Raw genomic sequence first — 21577 nt, 5'->3', positions numbered from 1 at the left:
AAACTTTGTCCTGTCAGTCTTACTACAGGAAAACGGGTTATGGAATTGGCTATAAACCTTATAGTAGTGTTTGTTTTGGAGGGTGTAGGACTTGTATGAAAAGGAGGGAAATCATGAGTTTCTTAGTTGCTAAAGGATAGCTTTGATTTTTGTGTTGAATGTTCTACAACATTTTTATCATGCTGAAACTGCACTTAAACAAAATGCAACAGAAAGTATCGCGTATAATACTTTGAAACTAAAGTCCTGATTCTTTCCTCACGGATGTGGGTTTAATGGCCGGTGGTAATATGCTGAGGTGTGGAGTGAGAAGGCCAGCTTCCTGGGAAGGTGCCCGGGTCTCCCTCTGCTACAGGCATTCGTTAGCAGGCTCCATACATGCTGAACTCGTCAGCCATCCCTTCTTCATTAGCTGTGGATCATTGTGCCTCATGAACTCTACTAATAGACAATTTAAAACTCTCCAGGATGGAGATAATCTTATTTAGCACCCTGAGTAAAGGTACAAACTCTCATACGTTTCCCTCTCTCTCCTTTTCCCTCCCACAGATGAACACAATGACGTGCAGAAGAAAACTTTTACCAAATGGATAAATGCTCGATTTTCAAAGGTAACAGAGTATTTCAAAAACTTTGATGATTCAGATGTCTCATTCTGGTTGATGGAGTTTGGTTGGAGGTGCAGTGAGTTTTCCCCATGAAATGTTGACCTAACAGAAATCTTCTGAGTGTGCAGATACATTTATTTTTCCTTTATTCTCTCTATAATATGTTTAAATGGAAATTCTGGTGTAAACAGTTCATGGTACAAACATTCATGGTGTAAACAGCTCTTTATTTTTACCTACCATTCTCTAGATACCAAGGTGACAGTGTGCTGCTTTGGACTCTGTGAATTCTTGGTACATTTAGGAAATAATATCTCATGGGGGAAATTTCGTGTTAACTTAGCTAAAAAGATGATGATTTCATTTTTGCCTGGTTAAAAGCAAGTTGGTATCATTCAGGTGGCCTTTCTACCTCATGTAGAAATGTTTAGGGATTGTCATACTCATGGTTATGGCTCATAATGCTTATCTGCCCTGTGTTTCTTTTTTTGTGAACTTCCTCACTTATTTCCCCCAAATCTGTTCTATCTCAGCATTTCTAACCCACCTGGAACATAATCAATGTTTTGATCAATATTTTTTAGGGACAGAGAATCCTGAAGAGAGAAATTGATAGTGCTATTTTTAAACTTGTTCTAATATAATTATCCACTGGTTATTGGAGTTGGAATTTTATCCTCTAAATCTGAGACGAGAGGAGAATTTTCAGGTTAATGGATTATAGAACTACACTATAGCAAGATAAAATAAAGAGAGACCCGTTATGGGGCTTTAAATTCAAACATTTCATATTTTTCTATTTGAGAAGGTTGCAAAGGCCAGGAAAATAAACATTGGTATTTCTTTGAGGCAAAATGAGAATGTTTTAGGATTGCTTTGAGTAACAGTGCAGTTTAAAAATTGTTCCACATCCCACTATTTACAGTTGGTTATCTGATTGCAATGTATTTTTAGGTTTTGCAAGTTTTTGTTGAGGGCTATTTTATCTTGCTTCTGAGAATGTAAGGAATGTGAAAACTGCCTGACTTTGACAGAGGGTCAAGAAGAAGAATTACTCTCTTAATTGGTGGTTTTATGTGTGGGATTATTCCAAAGCAGACATAGGTGTTTTTTGGTAAATTTTTATTTGTTTTGTTCAAGAGGCACAGGTAACATCTGGGTACTTTAGATTCAACATTATTGAAAACTTTTGAAGTATCTATCTTCGTGTGACCAGATTATGGGCAACATAATTTTAGGAACTAAAAGGGTCTGGACATGAGATATTTTATCCCAAGGGTTTCATGAGTGCTCAGTTGTGTAAGATTATCCATCCTGACTATTACTGAGGATAATATGGTCATTTTCTAGGTAGAGCAAGTTAAGCAGACCTAGTTTTTAGAGCTTATTTGAGTCATTGGGGAAGAATTACCTTAGAACTGATTTTGAAGACCGATTTGAAAGCTTCATAGTCTTGGTAGACCTACATTTAGGGAACATTTGAAACTAGGTGAATTACTTTTGTTCCTGTTCTGTGAGACAAGAGAGAGGTAGACAGTATGATAGGACACAAAAAGGGGAAAAGTAGGAGAATAGAGATTTTTAGACAATTGAGATTTTAGACAATTGAGAAAGAATAATTGAAAATGTTTAACCTTATCATTATTGCCATGAATTTGGCTCAGACAAGACATTACCTTGACAGCACGTGATAGACTTTTGAACTGGGGCATCGCCCAGCAGATCCACGTCATTTCCAGGTCCACAGCCATTATTGATACATGCAAAGTTAGAACCTTGAACTCAGTGCTGCCCAGGTGCTCCTTCACTCTGAGCTTTAAAAATATCCTCACTGTAGTTATTGTCCTGTGACTTCTTTTCCACCGAACGGTTCTCAGTATCTGTTGACCATTTGGGTCCTGTACCCAACCGAATTCTCTCAAGAAGTATCTCAATATTTGTCACGGGTCATTGATAGCTTTAAAAAGACCTGAACACAAAGTCCAGTAGTACTAGAATAGTTTATTTAGTGAACTTGATATTTAAATTTATACATTTATAATGTATATGTTATTTTGTAATATTTAAATGAGGTCTTTAAGTCCCATGTAAATTCTTTGCCCCAGGAAGCTTGTAATTATTACCAAGACAATGAAAAGACCAGGTAATGTTATCATTTTTAGTAACAGGTCCAGTTATGTAAACTGACATGGAAGCTAAAAGCTTGTTGTTGTTGTTGTTTTTCAAGAACAGTTTTTATTAAGGCCACTATTAGATTTTTTTTCAAGAACAATTTTTTATTAAGGCCACTGTTAAAAGCTTGTTTTGTTTGGAGAAAAATGTCAAAGTAGAGCTGACCCTGGAAACATTTCCTTTCAGATTACTTCTAGTAAGAAATCAAAGTCTAGAAGGAAATTAGGATGGGTCTAGAACACATTTATCAAAGGAATTAGGACTATTTGGATATATAAAAAAAGGAGAGCTCATAGCAGTCACACTAAACTTCAGCCACTTTTTTTCCTTTCCTCTGGCTGTTTTAATTCCGTAAGTCTGGCTGTTTCCATGCTGGTGATTGGGAAAGGGAATAATAGTTCTAAAACTGGGAGATTTCCATAAACTCCCCACAGACTCTTCCTGAGTTGGGATAAGGTTGTATTTGGGCATGGTGTCAGTAAGTAATCCAGAGGCTAGCAAGAGAAAAAAAAATCCTATTGAGGGGAACAGATTTTATTTCATTTCTTTTTTATCCATGGCCTTTGGTATATTTTGATGGACTTTAAAATATAATTATTGACTGCGTCCGCTGCTTCTGTGCAGTATGAGTCCCTCTACAGAGCAATAGTGCCCCTGTGCTGAGAAATCCAAACAGCCCCTGATGGCATCTTCTGCCATTTAGGAATTTGTTTTAAATTCCTCCCCTGGACATCTCCTTCTTGAGGCACCCCACCCCCCACCCCCCGCCGCCAGCCAAAGTCTCAAGTGCCAAATCTTGTTGAATCTAGAGCCATATACATTCAACATTAACACTGCCCATTTTTCTCCATCTTTTCTGACAGCCCCGTTTGCCAAGTCATTATTATCTGAGTTAGGAATAACTGCGAAAGACTTTACAATGAGCAGAAAAATTAGTGGGAGTCCTGTCAGCTCAGCCATCTGGGTTATCTGCTTTCCATCATCTTTGAGCTACTGTACAACTCAGTGAGTTGTAGAAAAAGATAGTAATGCAAATGATTCTTTATCCATAAAAATGCAAAGTAGCTGGAATGCAATTGATTATTTCCCCTTGGATAGACTTGTTTTTGCATCTGTTGTAAATTTATTTCAACTTTCCTTTATTGCATACAAACATGTGGTTTTTTTTTTTTTTTTTGGGCGGTACGCGGGCCTCTCACTGTTGTGGCCTCTCCCGTTGCGGAGCACAGGCTCCGGACACGCAGGCTCAGCGGCCATGGCTCACGGGCCCAGCCACTCCGCGGCATGTGGGATCCTCCCAGACCAGGGCACGAACCCATGTCCCCTGCATTGGCAGGCAGACTGTCAACCACTGTGCTACCAGGGAAGCCCGATGCTCTATATTCTTAAAGTGTTAGCTTTTGAAGCACTTATCATAATTGTCCTTTAAATAATTGCATCTCAAAATATTTGTCTCTTCTTTCCTAGACAGTGGTATGCTCCATGGGTGCAGGGCTTCTGGCATTTAGTAAGCACCCAGTGAGTGTTTGTAGGCTTAATAAATAAATGAATGGCAGTGACAGAAACATACATTTAAATACCTAATACAGTATATATCCATAGACCGGTTGGAAGTGGTTGTATTGGAATTAGATGGGAGTAGAGTGTGGAATTGAGTGCAAAATGGCATAAATTGTGTTATTTCATGGAAACGAATGCATCGGGGCTTTTGCTCCATTTATTCACAAAAACAAATCCAGCGATGCAAAGTTTCTGCATTTACCTGGTGTCTTGGAGATGTGCTGGAGAGATTGTTAAATCATCATTTGGATTTAATACATATGATTCTCTTATTTATGGGATAGGATTCTTCAAATAGGATCCATCTACTAAATTCATGGTGATGAAAAGTGAGATTTAAAACCAGCTCAATTCATTTCTCGATAAGGGATTTGGTAAACAGCTTGAGAATACTGAATAATATTTTGATAGCTAAGATAGCATTCACTATAAATATATATTCTTTTTTGCTGACACTTCCTTGTTACTATGTCACAGAATACACACCACTGTGGAGTCTGGGTATCCTGAGAAGTAACACAGTGTAGAATAACTTATGATTGTTGGGTTTTGAGAAGTTATGAAGAGCTCGGGAGAAAATGATTATCTAAAGGAGATCAGAATTAGGAAATTAAATACTTATTCCTGGATATGCTGCTCATTTATTTGTGACCTTGGGCAAATTACTAGCCGATTTTTTTCAGGTCACTTGATTTTTATTCCTTTAGCTATAAAACACACTTGAGCGTAATAGCTTGCCTCATGTTGCTAAGAAATATTGAGGCATTATTGTGAAACATTATAGGAGATTATAATTACTTAGGAATGCTAAATTAAAACTCTATCAGGGACCACCCCCTCCCAAACTTGTGGTAATCCCTGATCCATGCTATTCATATATTTTAAACCAGAAGCAGAAAAAAGCATTGGCTCATTAAGCCCACTTTATTCCACTGTCTGGTGGGTAAAGGTTGAGGGTTCTGTTCACTCTGAGTCTAAGAGCCTCATTTGTTAGTGAGCTGTTTTCCCAAGGGAGGCAGTGAAGGCCTCACGGTCCCAGTGTTGGGAAATTTGTTCTGACTTTGAGCCTGCATTTTCTCTGGCTGACTTGCAGAGCTGCTCATCTGTCAGAGCAGAGACGTACACATTGCAGAAGCACTTTTATCAGTTTGCTGAGGTGGTTGTCAAAGGAAGTTTGAAAATAAAGGTTAGGTAGAGAACAGGCCAACTTAAAAATGCTGAACTTCACTTCGGGCAGATTTCTGCTTTTTCTTTTTCGAAGACAAAGATGAGCCAAGTTTTCATTTAGTTACTATTCCACACTTGAACTTTAAATTGATAGGACTTAAGAGGACATCTGTGAAGCATGTTTTACACGTTTCGGTGTGAAGAGTGATTCCAGTGTGTTCCATTTGAGACAGTGGGACATTGCTTTCAGTGTCCGGTTGTTTGCAACTTTGTTCATGTGGGAAGTGGTTGGCCACAAAAATAGACGTGGGAAAGGATGTGTAGGTGGGTGCAACAAAAGCAGTCTGTAGATGTTTAGTCCTCTTTTTAATATCGTGAAGGAGACTGTACAGGCTTCCTTGTGTGATGATAAATAACAGCTATAGTAGAGATTTGAGCTGGAGTTACACACTGGGTCTACGATTGATTTATTTTCATGAATATGTGTATGACGACTCAGCTCATTGTTTTAGGGGGCCATAAATATTCAAGTGGTTCCTTAAGTTTCAGTTTATGTCTGTTCACCAGTACCCCTAAAGCAAAGAATAAAATGCATTTCATATTCCTAAACAGCTTCCAGACATGTTTTAGCTATATTATGTAAATATGTTTGGTTTTTTTTTTGCTGTTGTTTGTTTTCATTCAGTTTGTTTTGCTTCCAAACATTACACTTGTAGAGTGACTTTCACCTAGTTACTGTGGTTAAATTAAAGAAACTATACATAAATATTATTTAACATGCTGTGTTTGTACATATTGAGGACTTAATAAATGATTTTGATTGAGCCTATTAGTATTTGTAATCGTTAAAACAAATTTGGAAATTTGGTAGTATATGCTGTGTCTTTGTAATTGATGATCAATTTTGGTATTGATCTGCTGAGAAGAAATTCCTTTTCACCCTTCACCCAGAGAGGGGAGAGCAGAGCCACCTACCTTGTGCTTTTGCATTCAGCCCATGTGACCCCACCATCTCCACCTTCAGAGGTGGGCTCTTATTGGTGCGTGGATGAGTAGGTCTAGGTCACCGTGGGCCAGTGAGTTATAAAGAGAGGATTGTTGAAGAGGTGGTGGTTTTGGGGGAAAGAAGCTCTTTCTGTTAAAGAGGACTAGGAGACCCTGGGACCATTTTCAACTGTACTTTTGCCTTAGGAAGCTTTTAGCTCCAAGGGCTACTGGTAGGCACCCTCCAAGCATGGCTAATCATGAGGGGAGCCAGACTGGGTGGGAAGTGGAGGTATCTGACACTGTTATTTTTATTTTTATAATCTGTTGGGAAAATAAAAAAATCCTCTCACAAAAGATCTTTATTCAACGTAAAAAACACTTTGTTATTGAATACTCATATCAGATGAGGTGCATGCAGGCAGTTGGTAGAAGACCAGAAAGTCTGGACAGAATTTCACACAAACATACAGTAAAGTAGAATAAAGAACAACGAGAGGGGGCTTCCCTGGTGGCGCAGTGGTTGAGAGTCCACCTGCCGATATAGGGGACACGGGTTCGTGCCCCGGTCTGGGAAGATCCCACATACCGCGGAGCGGCTGGGCCCATGAGCCATGGCTGCTGAGCCTGCGCGTCCGGAGCCTTTGCTCCGCAACGGGAGAGGCCACAACAGTGAGAGGCCCGCGTACCGCAAAAAAAAAAAAAAGAACAAGTGTGTACCTCCTGGAGAGACAAATGGATTGTCCTCGTGCTGGTCTCCTGTCAACCTCCAGAGAGACTTTTGAGTTAATTTTGAGGTCTTTGTTATTTTGTTTTGGAAAGTTGGAGATGGGTTTATCTACTTCCTGACCAAAAAATTGGGCCTATTATGTTTTTAAGGAGACACCCTAAGGAGAAGGAAGGGACAAGGCAGCTGCCTCTCCTTTATTAAACAAAGGAAATGTTCTCTCTTCCTTTACATTATCATTATCAATGCCCTAACTAATGCCACACCCTGGTCCCATGGAAGCCTATCTTTTGAGGAGCTGCATTCTTCAAACATTTCCAGTGCTTTGCCAGTTGTACATATATGGAATGAGCTGTATTGTTTGTTGAGTCGGCCTGCAGACCTTGCCTGATGGGCATATGGAGTTGGGGTTTATTCAGCCTGCAGACCTCGCCTGGTTATCTGCCCATGGAGTGTGCAAGTGGCCCTGCCCCTGGCCGCCAGGCGTGGGAGCCCACACGTGGTTCCTTATCATCCCAGTTTTCTCAGCACTATCTCGGTTACTTTGCTTACCAAAATCAAGGTAAAAATTCTGTTACATGCTGTTTGACTTTTGATTCTCTGAAAGATATTTGATTTAGCTTGTGTTTTATAGTTTTTTGTAATTTCTAAGGTAAATGCACCTTCATTGCTTTGATTCCATTGTAAGCACTGCATAAATCCCTGCTGTGTAGTTACTATGACACGAGTAGGATTACCTGAGCCATCTGTTTCTCCAGTCTCTCTCTCCCTTTTCTTCTTTTCCCCCCTCTTTCCAAACAAGCTTCTAAGCGGAATCTTGTTCGGTTCTTAAGAACTTGTGCTGAGCACCATGAATTCATAAAGAGAATGGCTGAGAGCCATGCACTTACGAATTCGTTAAGCGACTGTGGCACATTTTGCTGGTTTTCGTTTGTCAAGGTGCTTAACGACCTCCTTGGGCATTTTATTGCACTCATTTTGCTTTTCAGTCGAAAGCAATGCTGCTTTCACTCTTTCACCATGGGGCTGAATCATAAAGTAGACATTGAAGATTATGCATTCTTCATTTCATCCATTAAGCTATATGTGTCGTAACTGTGATGAACCTAATTTCATCAGTTTGCTTAATTTTAACTAGAGATACCACTTTTTAAACAATCTATATTTATTTTATACAGTAATACACATTACAAAAATTAGATAATAGAAGAAATGCAAATAGACTTTTTTTTTTTTTTTTTTTTTTGGTGGTACGCGGGCCTCTCACTGTTGTGGCCTCTCCTGTTGCGGAGCACAGGCTCTGGACGCCCAGGCTCAGCGGCCATGGCTCACAGGCCCAGCCGCTCCGCAGCATGTGGGATCTTCCTGGACCGGGGCACGAACCCGTGTCCCCTGCATTGGCAGGCAGACTCTCGACCACTGTGCCACCAGGGAAGCCCCAAAGAGACTTTTTAAAACCACTTGTAATTCCATCATCAAGAGAAAAAGTACATTTCTGTTGTAAAATACTTAAAAGAAATCCATTTACACACAAACATAACCGAAATGACATTGTACCTAGTGCTCACTGATACATTATTGGTTTTTAAGAAAATGAAAAATTACAAGAGCTACATTTTTATTAGTGCTGAGATTTGGGATTCATAAATTAAAGATTCTGGTTTTTAAAATATTAAAAGAAATATTAAATTATTCACTTCTTTTTGAGTTTTTAAAATAACCAACTCCTTGCAAAAAAAATCACTCAAAAAAAAAAGAGAGAGACTATAAAACTTACAATATGTTATCACATGCTGGAGCATCATTTTAAAATTGATTGGGGTGTCAGATTGACTTGAGAAGAATGCAAAAACATTATGGTATAAACACTATGTATGTGTATATATATATATATATGTATGCCATATAAATCCATGTGTATGATACAGAATTAGACACACACACAGACACATACATACGCACACATGCTGTAATCAGTGGGGATATTAACTGAATTGAATAGACTGCCTCAAATCCTGTTTTGAAAATAGGAAGAGTATAAATAAATGACAGAGTAATCAAACAGTGTGAAAGGGCTCAAATTTATTATTTGTAAGATACCATGATCAGACATGGTAGTGGTGAAAGCATCTAAAAGCTGTTATCTTTTCACTCTTCTCCATATTATACACAGTTAATAACTTCATTATTTATAATGGGATTAGGTAAATCACAGGATAGACTCTGTACTATATTTCTTATTTGGTGCAAATTTGGCAGAATCAAGCTAGCTCATAAATCCCTTTTGCTGTGCTCCCCATGCTTGTTGGTACAGATTTGGTTTACTCTGTTTAGATTCTGAGTGCCACGAAGGCACAGACTGCGCTTGTCATCCCTCACTTGGTTAGTGTCAGCAGGGCACACCACATAAAGGAGGCCGTCTTCTGAACCCAAAATCCAAGTCCCACTTCTACTTCTGGTTTGTTTGTTGTCTCTACAAAGCATTAACATTTCACCCTTTTAAGGACTGCGAACTGCACTTCCTAAATTTTGCTTTCTTATTCAATCTTTCATAGACTTTTTTTTTCCATTACTACTACTACTGCTGCTGAAAAACTTGACCTACGATGGAAATAATTATGATTTGCGAGTATTGAAGAAAGGGGAGAATAATTCAGTATTAGATTATTAGATTAGAGAGAGGGTGGAGAGCAGATCACATGGGATCTCTTATTTGGAGTTTGAATTGTATTTCCCCGTGATGGGAGTCCATTAGGTTAAAGCAGAGACATGACACGATGTGATCTGCACCTTGAAATTAGAGTTATTCTGACTCTTATGCAGAAGTAAAGAGGTTGGTTGGCCTGGTATTGGAGATGTGCATGAGAGTGGGGCCACTAAGGAGTAGTGGTCACCTTCGGAATGTGTTTTCGGAGGTAGAAATGACAGGGTTGGTATGGATTAGACATGAGGAATGAGTGAAAGGAGAAGAATCTGGTGTGACTCCTTTGTTTTTTCGGTCTGTTCAAGTATAATGACTCTGCTGGTATTTTGCAATCAATCATATTCCCTAGTCTGTGGGTGGTGGTGGTGGTGGTGGTGGTGTGTGTCCGTCCTTTCCACAGAGTTTCTCAGTTCCTCAGAGGACTCACTGTTGACTGATCTTGTATTTCCCTGTATGTAGTTATGCCCTATGAGAGAGATTACCAGTCATCCTAGGATCCAGTATGCCTGTAGACAAGATTTGTTGATCCGGCACAGTGTTTTAGGACATTACAAATATCAGGAGATTATACACATAAATTCAGATTTCCAGCTCTTTTGAGAAACCAGAAGTCCTACCAACAGTGGGCTGGGATTCTCAAATGGCCGCTGCTGGCTGAAACTGAGCACTGGCTCTTTCAGCCTTTAGGGCTGGCTGATTCACCAGGTCTGATGGACCCATCAGGCTGGCCGCATTCAACTGAACCATCACGTATCCATGACTGTATCTGCAGCCCTTGCCTTCCCTCAGACCCCGGCTTATCCCTCCTGCATTGTGATGACAGTTTGCTTCTGTCCTCTGACATTTTCGATTCAGGAGCTTCAGTGTCTCAGCTGTAGGTATTAACGTTGGTCCGTGTTGGAGTCAAAATGGTGTTAGAACTGGTGTTAAGAGAGTTCAAAGAAGTACAGGGGACCAGGGGATGAGAGGAGGCAGCCAAAGCGAGTCACCTGTGACATCTGTCGTTTGGATTCCTATCATGTGGCCTTTTAAATTTTTTTTTAAGGTTAAATGCGATGCAAGGCTTATCTGTCTTCCAAGTTCAAGATTATTCATTTGTTCTATTTTGTGTTTATTGGAAAACTGTGGAAACCCTTGCTTGTAAATGGGGAGGGTGACCTGAACTTGGTGTTTCTGCAGGGCCAGGCACAAAGGAGGTATTCACCAAATATTTTTCCAGTTGAATTATTAAACTGTATTCTGTCTGTCAGAGAAGTTTCTGCAAATAAGTCTTCGCAAAGAATCAAAAATCTAAATAAGACTTTAACCGTCAGGCTGAATCAGGTCTTATTTTTATTAAACGATGACTTCTGACATTTCCCAACTGTTTCCCAGGGTGGATCCTATGTTTAGAGCCTGTGATTCAGAAGTAGCAGAGATGCTTTAAAGCCATAAGCTTGGAAAAAAATTTCATTCTGAGTTCATTTAAATGTGGTGTATATCTTGCTGCCCTCTTTGGGAAGTCATTAAATATACCTCCTCCGCCGCACCACTGATTAACTGTTTCCTTCCCTATATGTCATGACCCTGTGACCTCGTAATTTTAGTAGCAGTTTAGTGTGGACTTTGAGAACCTGGATTTGGAGTCAGATCTTGTGGTATCACATCCTAGTTCTGCCTCTCGCTCGTCATGTCACCTCTGTGTCTCAGTTTTCTTACCTTAAAGTTCTATCATAAAGAAACAAAGAATGCATCTAAATCTCTTAGAGCACATCTGATACATAGTAAGTCATGCTATTATTATGTCTAGGGACATTTCATGTTTCCGTTGTCTGTTTTTGTATGGCCCACGAGCTAAGAATGGTTTTCACATTTTTAGGTGGTTGCAAAAAGTCAAAAAAAGAAGAATATTTCATGACATGTGGACATTATATGAAATTCAGATTTCCACGTCTACAAGTCATGTTTTGTTGGAACACAGTCACCATTCCCATCGGCTCATCCGTTTATACATTGTCTGGGCTGCTTTCACATCTTGACAACAGGGTTGAGAAGTTTCGATAGAGACCACCTGGCCAGCAAAGCCTAAACTAAGTACTATCTGGAACTTGACGAAAGACATTTTCTGACCTCCGTTGTAAGGCACAAAGCACTGAATCACCATACTTATAGGTGTTACTCTCTAGGTGGTAGGTGGAACGGGCTCTTTGGTATAGTTTGGTTCTTTCCATCTGCCTATGGGACGTTCCTAAATTGCATTTGTCAGGAATAGGTAGTATTTTGTAGTGATTGGCTATGTGTGTGGCGAGTGTGGGTGTGTGTTTTATATGTAAGTTTTGAACCACAGTTTTGGATTTGTAAGAGCCCTGGTACCTTCCTTCATTGTCCAGTGAAGAGATCCATGGGCTGTATATTCCCTCCTGCAGGTGTACGTGGCTCTTCTGAAGGTACCAGATGGGAGTACACGCCAACCATGCCATCACTGGGGGTGGGGTGGCGGAGTGTTAGGAGAATAGGCACACAGCACAAAACTTATTTCTTACTGATCGCCATCAATATTTATCTGAAATTTGGAAAAAGAATAAAGAAATTGCATTGCTGTTACTGTCGTTTCTTTTTTTTTTTTTTAAAGAATATAAAGGCATTGGTTTCCCTAGTATAAGTGATTGACTTCTAGAAGGACAGAACTGTGTCTCAGTTACCTTTGTTTCAAGAGAATGCTTCACAAGGAGTCTTTCTCAAGATTTGTTCCTCAATAAACAAATGAATGACCTGGACAAGAGAGAGGAAAAGAGTGTCTCATGTGGAAAAATTAATGCTGCCTCTTAAATGAATGCCTCCCACTTTACCACTGAGCAGCAGTGGAGCCTAGGGAAGAATCCATTGGGTTTACTGTTGAGTTATGCTGGTCTCACAGTGCATACCTAAAGCACAGGTGTGCTCTTGTATCATCATGTTCATTAGTTTCAAATGGGATATATCCCTCCAGGTCATCATATTAGTGAATTCGGGACTTGGAAGAACTTTCTCTATGAAGTGACACTTACATGTACTCAGGTTCAGAATCTGCTTTTACGTTCCTGCCTAAGATGAAGTGCTTATTTGTTTTACCCATTCTTTCATCTACTGTTGAAATTTTATGGCACTTTTATGACAGTAGGAAACATTACTACTGTAATGATATGATAATGTACTGAATGATAATATCAACCATTTACTGAACATCTGTCATCTTAGTGTTTAACAGATGAGCCAATAGATGTAGAAAGGCCACTTTTCTAAAGTTACACGGCTGGTAGGAGGCTTGTCTACAATGAGGTCATCAGTGGGCGTTCATAACTATTTGTAATATGGACTAATATTTATATTTACTTTATTTTAGTCTATGCTGATTTGTGTTACTTTCTTTTTTGGAAAACGGATACTGTAGTGGATTTGAGAAGGGTTAAATGCCGCCCAGACATTATTTAGCTGCCCTTGTCATCAGTAATTCCTAAGGTCCTTTCTGTGCCTAGATATCCCTATTTGTTTCTCCCATGAACTTTACCTATGTTGTTGTCTCTTTGCTCTGAGATCAGAGTTGTTCACGTCTTCCTGAAAGGGAATCTGGGTATTTGGTGGCTAGTTTGCTGAAGTGTACTTGGGTGGGTTTTGAGAGGAGGAAGGTAAAAGGTAGCAGATGACCAGGGCTACTTCTGCCCTTTGCTTTTACTGAGAGCAGGTAGGAAATCTTTAATGTGCAAAAAACTTCCCTGCTCTGCCTCTTGAAGTATTGCCTCTGGATCTGGTCTCCTGCGTCACTCAAATCTGTTTATCATTGTGATCGATGGAGATAATCCATGTATCTCTGACATCGTCACTGCTCACACAGTGGCAGCTGGAAATAGAAAAGCAGCTTTGTTTCAGATATAAATAAGTCATAGTTTATTCTTTACTGATTCTAAGGTGAAGACTTTACCATACTTCCTCTCATTTAGACTATATGAACTATGGAAAAGCCACATGATAGAAATCACTAGTTTACTATACATTACACATAATTAAAAATGTAAGAAATCAGGAAGAGAGGAAAAAAGGGAAAATGCCAAGTTTTAGGAAACTTTAGGATGGCTTCCTTCCTCCCTCTCACCCATTTCAAGCTCAGAGTAAAATTTGGTTTCGTGTGACTTTATATATATGCTTTAAAGTGAAGAATAAAGAATATACAATAATTATTGGTTATAAAATATCTTTATTATTGACAGGAAGTAAAACTGTTAATCTCTGGGCATTTCATATTAGAAGGGAATAATTTGATTCAACATAATCGTACAACATTTATTACACTGTGCTTTATAGCTATCTGGACATTTTCACATAATATTCTTTATTTGATCTTTACAATACCTGTGATTTAGAAAAAGGTAAACAGTAGTAAGTAGCTGATTTAGGTTCACCAGTTAGTTAACGGTCAGACAGATTGAAACTGAGGCGTCCTGATTTTCTGTGCAGTAATTGTCCTTTGCATACAACCATGATATCACACACAGACAGGCAAGGTCTGCCTGTGAATGGGGTAGGATTTTCTGGCATGGACGCTAGAATATGTTTATCAGGGGAAGTTGATGCTGTTTATTAGTCAGAAGCAAGAGTTTAGAAATTCTATAGGTTTTGTCATTCAAAATACAGGATGGATACTGGATTTAGACACAGAGCCAAAAGTGTCTTAATCATTCAGAAATTGGGACCTAGAAATACAGACCTAGTGCCTGAGAGCTGAAATTGAAGTGGAGAGCTGAAATTGATGATGACGTGACCTGCTTCCATAATGGAAATACCAAAAGCCATGCTTATCCTGTGAATGTAAAGTGCAGAGCTGGAATAAGAATCTGCACACTTTTCTTTGGCCTCTGGAGGCCTCTTTGGCCTCCAGGTACTGTATGCTCATGTATATTTTTAACACATCTTCTCTCTCAGGAATACAATGGACCCTCGAACAACACGGGGGATTAGGGGTGCTGACTCTGTAGAACTGAAAATCTATGAATAATTTAGTCAGCTCCCTCCTATCCCAGTTCCACCTCAGCGGTTTCAACCAACCACGGATCATGTAATACTCTAGTGTTTACTACTGAAAAAAAAATCCATCTGTAAGTGGACCTGCACAGTTCAAACCCATGTTGTTCAAGGGTCAACTGTACATACAAGGCATATTGACATTAATCACAGTTTTATTTGCTCCCTTTCTAAGAAATAATGCAGTTTATCTATTTCAGCTCAAAACATTTGTTATAGATTTCAAAGTTCTTTGTACTTCTTTCCACACAAGGCAAACTTGTATAGTCTGCTGATCACCCAGACTTTTAGCTGGAAGAAATGAAACTATTCATTTATTTTCCACTTATGTATGAAATTTCTGCTGCTGAAATTGTACTTTTTCTTTTATAGAGTGGAAAACCACCCATCAGTGATATGTTCACAGACCTCAAAGATGGAAGGAAGCTACTGGATCTTCTAGAAGGCCTCACAGGAACCTCACTGGTGAGGGATGCCATGTTCAAGAACCAGGCTAACGGCATATCTCTCATCATTACTGATACTTGAAGACCCTCTTGGGGGCCCTTACAATGTAAAGGCTGAAATAGGAACGTTAAAAAGGGGTTTAAATGAATTTTTTGATTGAGCGATATTTAGGCTTTATTGAGGGCTCTATTTTTATCAAAAAAATACTTTATGTGTTTATTGCTCTCAGACAGTAGAGAATTACAAAGAAGAGCGGATATGTAAAGAGGGCATAATGTTTTAAAGAGTAGAAAGTAGAGACAAATACATTTAAATGTTATTTAACAAATAGTAAAAAAAAGTTACGAAAACTGATGGCATTTATTTTCATTCAGATTTTCAGTATTATCTTCATGTTTGTTCCATCATCAAATCCAACTCTATTGCTTTATGTGCGAGGTACCCAATACTCACACAGAAATAACTCTGCCAATGAAGATGATGTATTTTATGGGTACAACCTTTAACACAAGAGGTAGAATGACTATAAAAGGTATAGAGAGATGCACTCCTGAAGATGAATTTCTTTCTTGCCGAAGTGTGCCGTGTTACAGTCTACCTTTTGCCTTCCAGATGGTGGGTAGGCACCTATTGGAGAGATTGATCCCTTTGTCAGATAAGATTCCCTGGCCAATGAGGCAGAAAGAAGCCTCCCAGATCACCTTTCCCTGGGTGGCAATTCCAGTCTTCCCAGTGGGCCCTTGTAATCCTACCTGGAACCTGGGATAGCACCTCTGAATCCTCTCTGCTCTGTCTACACTAGTGCAGGGTGGAGGGGACATATCTTCTAAATCTTGCTTCATTCTGCCCAACTAAGATAGGAGAAGCTTTGTCCCTGGTGGAGCGTTGGTTCCCAAACTTGTTTTCATCTTAGAATCACCAGGGAAATCTTTTATAAATTCCAAACCCAGCTCCAGACTCATTAAGTCACAGTCCTTGTTGAACACAGGCACTGGTATTCTTGGAAGCTCCCTAGGAGATTCCAGTGTTCAGGCAAGCTGAGGAACTACTATCTTAAGGTGCTGTTAGTGGGAGAATTTGCATTCTGTCAACACCAGCCTTCATGGTGGCTTGAGAACCAACCCAGCCAGAGCTCCTGGTACAGAGGGGCTCTTGTGTGCTGAACTGCTGTTCCACGTGCATCTCAATGTCAGTGTTTGACAGCAACATGGAGGGACTCTCTGTCTCATTCGATTTTGTGTTCTGTTTTCCAGCCGAAGGAACGTGGCTCCACAAGGTTACACGCTTTAAATAATGTTAACAGAGTGCTGCAGGTTTTACATCAGAACAATGTAAGTTTGTAATATGACGTTGGGGGGGTCCTTTGATGCCATCGGGATGATTTATTTTGAAACCAACCACCTGCTCTGGACATTGGCATCAACTGATTTTTAGAAGTATTTTTCTTATGAGACGTATTGAACCTGTTCTATGAGTGAAGCAATAGTTGTGCTTTTTGTGATTACTTTATTGATCTATTGTATAAGTAATATATTTTTGAGATTTAGGTTCACCTGATTCTCTAAAATGAAAATTTTCTTGTCATTTACTTATATTGCTGTCCAAACGAGCTAAAACAAAACCTGGGTTTCCATAGAAAAATTGTCTTAAAAGTTATTTTTTTCATTTTACTAGGTGGATTTAGTGAATATAGGAGGAACAGACATTGTAGATGGAAATCACAAACTGACTTTAGGATTACTTTGGAGCATCATTTTGCACTGGCAGGTGGGAAAATTTTCAATCACTTCTTAATAGGAATTGGAAATGTATCATTTGTGTGTTAGTTTCTTAGAGCTGCCACAGAGTACCACAAACTGAGTGGCTTCAACAATAGAAATTTATTTTCTAACAATTTTGGAGGCTGGAAATCTGAGATTGAGGTGTCAGCAAGGTTGGTTTCTTCTCCTTTGTTTGTAGATGGCTGCCTTCTTCCTGTGTCCTCATGTGGTCTTGTGTGTGTGTGTGTGTGTGTGTGTGTGTGTGTGTGTGTGTGTGTGTGTGTTTGTGTCTTAATCTCCTTTGCTTATTCCAAGACACCAGTCATATTGGATTAGGGCCAACCCATATGATCTCATTTTACCTAAACTACTTCTTTAAGGACCCTATTTCTAAATATATTCATATTATGAGGTGCTGGGGGTTAGCACTTCAACCTATGAATTTGGGGAGGGGACACAATTCAACTTATAATAAGTTGGAGTGAAAGAGCCTGACAAACTGCTCTATTTTCCTGGCATAGAAAAAAAAGTATCTGTTTTTAAAACATTAGATTTAAAAAATACCATACTTATGAAAAAATTGTAAAAATATCCCAAAGAATTCCTGGATACCTTTCCCTCAGATTCTCCAAATGTATTTGGAGAATACAGCTGTCTGTATTTCTGTGTTTTCTCTCTCTCTCTCCCCTTCTGTTCTCTTTGACTAAATAGATCTGTGAGTATTTTGTAAAAACAAATCATTTTTCTAAAAACAAGGAGTTCTCTTACATAACTACAACATTATTATTATGTTAATATAATATAAAATGTCTAATACATAATATTTACAATGCTAGTATTAATTATTATACATATGGTAATTATTATATCATGCACTAGCAATTAGCATGTAATTATTAAAATCAGGAAAATAATATTGAAACAATACAGTTATGTAATCTATAGCTCTTATGGAGATTTTGTCAATTGCCCCAATAATATCCTTTATAGAAAAAGAAAATACAAGATCATTTATTACATTCATTTGTCCTATTTTTTTAGTCATCTTTTAATCTGGCATAATTTCTGAGTCTTTCTTTGTATTTCATGATATTGTCATTTTTGAAGAGTACTGAATAGTTATTTTGTACAATGTTCTTCCATGTGGATTTGGCTAATATTTTCTCATGATTGGATTCAGGTTATTCATTTTTGGGAGGAATGTCAGAAAAATGATGTTGAGTTTTTCTTTTTTTAAAAAAATATTTATTTGGTTGCTCTGGGTCTTGGTTGCAGCAGGTGTGCTCCTTAGTTACGGCTCAAGGGCTCCTCCGTTGTGGCATGCGAACTCTTAGTGTGTCATGCAGGTGGGATTTAGTTCCCTGGCCAGGGATGGAACCCGGGCCCCCTGCATTGGGAGTGCGGAGTCTTAACCACTGTGCCACCAGGGAAGTCCCAATATTGAGTTTTTCTTAATACACCACATCAGGAAGCATATGCTGTCCATTAGTTTTTCTCTGGCAGTATTAACTCTCATCATTTGGGTGAGGTGGAATCTGCAGGTGTCCCCACTGTAATGTGACTGCCCTTTGTTATTAAAAAGTATCTTGTGGAGATATACTTTGAGACTGTATAAATATTCAGCTACTTATTAAACTTTTATCTGTTAATTTTAAGATCCATTCATAGTTCTTACCTGATCAGTTATTAATATAATGCGTGGCAAAGTGATTTTCTAATTTCATCATTTCTTCTACATTTGTTAATTGTCTTTCCACTTATGAGGAAGAGCTTTTCCTTGTCTCGTTTCTCTGTATCTATCTATCTATATCTATCTATCTATCTATCTATCTATCTATCTATCTATCTATCTATCCACTCATTTATATATCTGTGTGGATTTTTACTTATTTTATGGATTTTTACTTATTTAATAGGTTCTGATCTTTCACTATTGTTAAATATTTCTCAAGCCCCCTTAAGTTGGCTCTTGTGGGTTTTTTTTGATATGTCCACATCATTCTTTGAACACTTCCTTAAAATATATGTACTGATTTAGAATAATAATATAAAATATTAGTTCTAGATTATAATTGTTACTGCCATCAGGAAATGCACTTCATTCTTGGATTTTATAGTCAGCCAAAAGTTCTTACCTTCTTCCACATTTGTGTAGAAAATAAAAATTGAGTTTTCTTCCTATTAAAAGATGTTTAAAGTATAGTTTTAAAATATTACTTTTTGTGGCTATGAAAGTAATGTTCACTGTAGCCAAGTGTAATATAAGTATTGCTAAGATATAGAAAATGCCATAATATATAAAGGTGAGGTTAAAATCACTTCTAAATTGAAATCATTACTGTTAAAATGTATTTATCCTTCCAGCGTTTAAAGGAAAGTTTTGAAATAAAATGAATACCAGTGGCCTGATCCAATGGTTCATGAATATAATATTCCTTATTCAAGGACTGGATTCCAATGACTGCTTGAGGTTATTGGCAGCCATGGTTTCTTTTGAACAGGTGAAAGATGTCATGAAGGATATCATGTCAGACCTGCAGCAGACCAACAGTGAGAAGATCCTGCTGAGCTGGGTGCGCCAGTCCACCAGGCCGTACAGCCAGGTCAACGTCCTCAACTTCACCACCAGCTGGACAGATGGGCTTGCCTTCAATGCCGTGCTCCACCGACATAAGTGAGATGTGACTCTTCTTGGATGTGCAGATTTGTACAGATTTGTACCTCCTCTCTGTCCCTCCCTTACTTACTACTCCCTAAAGGCCCTTCCCACTATCGCCTCTCTCCTCTGTACATGCTCTAAGAAAACATAAAGAATAGAAATATCATGGAAAAAAAACTACCCATCACATCTTTGTTTCCATAGGACTTAAATGCCACAGTGCAGTGTCCACGGTTTCTTCTACATATTTGTAAGTTAAAAAATGTAAAATAATTCACATAGTTCAATGTGAACTAACTCATTCAGCACTAACCAGTAATATACACAAAGAATTGTGACAGTTGTCAGCCTCCTACTTTAGTTTTATAGGAAAACTCTATAAAACTCCCAATTAAAAATAGATCAATGATTCTTTTTATGAAACTTCTGAACAGATTCTAATTATATAATAAAATACCAAAGGACCAAAAAGAGCCACTACTCTTCTGAAGAAGAGACAGGCTGAAGTACTTCATAAACAGAAACCAAAACTAATTATGAAGCTATATTAATTGAGACTATATAGTACTATAAAGAAAACACTAATATAATAATAGGCTGAAGCATATGAAATTGCCAATATTTGACTGTTTTTGATATAAATGGCAGTTTCATATAGTTCAACCTATGGGATAAAGAGCTCAGAAATAGCTCCATCCTGATCTACAACTGAGCCGATGTTGCAGATTAATAGATGGTTGGAACAAATGGAAATGAGTGAATTGGATCCCTGCCTCACCATACCCTGAATAAACTCCAGATGCATCAAAGGTTTAAATGTGAAAGGCAAAATTTGTTATGTGTTTTATTCTTCTTGTAAATTATTTATTGTCTCAAGTTTTATTTCCTATATGTTCTTTGCTGATATATGAAAATGCAGTTGACTTTTCTACATCTTATATCTGGAAACTTGTTAAATTCTTACCGAAATTTGTTACTGAAAGTTTTTTTTTTTTTGATAGATGACCATGAATTATAATAGTTTTTTTCCTCCCCTTCCCTCCCCTCCCCTCCCTTTCCCTCCTCTCCTCTCCCCTTTCCCCTTCATTTGTGCCTTGTCCTTCAATACAATATCAGTTTGCATTGGTGGTAGTGCGCAGAATATTTTGTTCTTGGTAACAAAGGGAGTGGTTTTAATGTTTTACCATAAGACTGCTATTTTCTTTAGCTTTTTTTTTCATATACCTTTTATCTGGTTTAAAAAAACCCCACACACCCCATCTTCTTCTACTTCTCCTTTATCAGTTTAAGCGGGTTGCCCACTGTTTCTAGTCAGTTAAGAGACACTATCATAAAACTTGAATTTTTTTTTTTTTTTTTTGCGGTACGCGGGCCTCTCACTGTTGTGGCCTCTCCCGTTGCGGAGCACAGGTTCCAGACGCGCAGGCTCAGCGGCATGGCTCACGGGCCTAGCCGCTCCGCGGCATGTGGGATCTTCCCGGACCGGGGCACGAACCCGTATCCCCTGCATCGGCAGGCGGACTCTCAACCACTGCACCACCAGGGAAGCCCGAAAACTTGAATTTTAGCTTAAACATGTTTCCATCTGTTACTTAATTGATTTAACAAGTGTGTGTGGCGTGCCTTCTATGTGCTGAACACAGGATGTAGAGCAGAGAACAAAACAAGCAAAATTCCCAGTCCTCCTTCTTGGAATTCATGTTCATATAGAGGGAGGCAGACAGTTTTTTAAAAATGAAAATGTTAGTTGTGTAG

The 21577-nt window shown here is 38.7% G+C and overlaps 1 protein-coding gene across 1 annotated transcript in view; it reads left to right on the top strand.

Annotated features, from left to right (window-relative positions):
- The window catches only part of UTRN (utrophin), a 499864-nt gene that overhangs the window by 94803 nt on the left and 383484 nt on the right, over nucleotides 1-21577 (top strand). The window contains exons 4-8 of the mRNA XM_060168281.1: nucleotides 550-611; nucleotides 15329-15421; nucleotides 16657-16734; nucleotides 17078-17170; nucleotides 19665-19837. Coding sequence (XP_060024264.1) covers nucleotides 550-611; nucleotides 15329-15421; nucleotides 16657-16734; nucleotides 17078-17170; nucleotides 19665-19837 — 499 coding nt within the window. The remainder of the gene's footprint in view (nucleotides 1-549; nucleotides 612-15328; nucleotides 15422-16656; nucleotides 16735-17077; nucleotides 17171-19664; nucleotides 19838-21577) is intronic.

This window comes from Lagenorhynchus albirostris, chromosome 12, assembly GCF_949774975.1.
Source record: "Lagenorhynchus albirostris chromosome 12, mLagAlb1.1, whole genome shotgun sequence".
Classification (NCBI taxonomy): domain Eukaryota; kingdom Metazoa; phylum Chordata; class Mammalia; order Artiodactyla; family Delphinidae; genus Lagenorhynchus; species Lagenorhynchus albirostris.
This window is presented reverse-complemented; position numbering and strand designations above follow the sequence as displayed.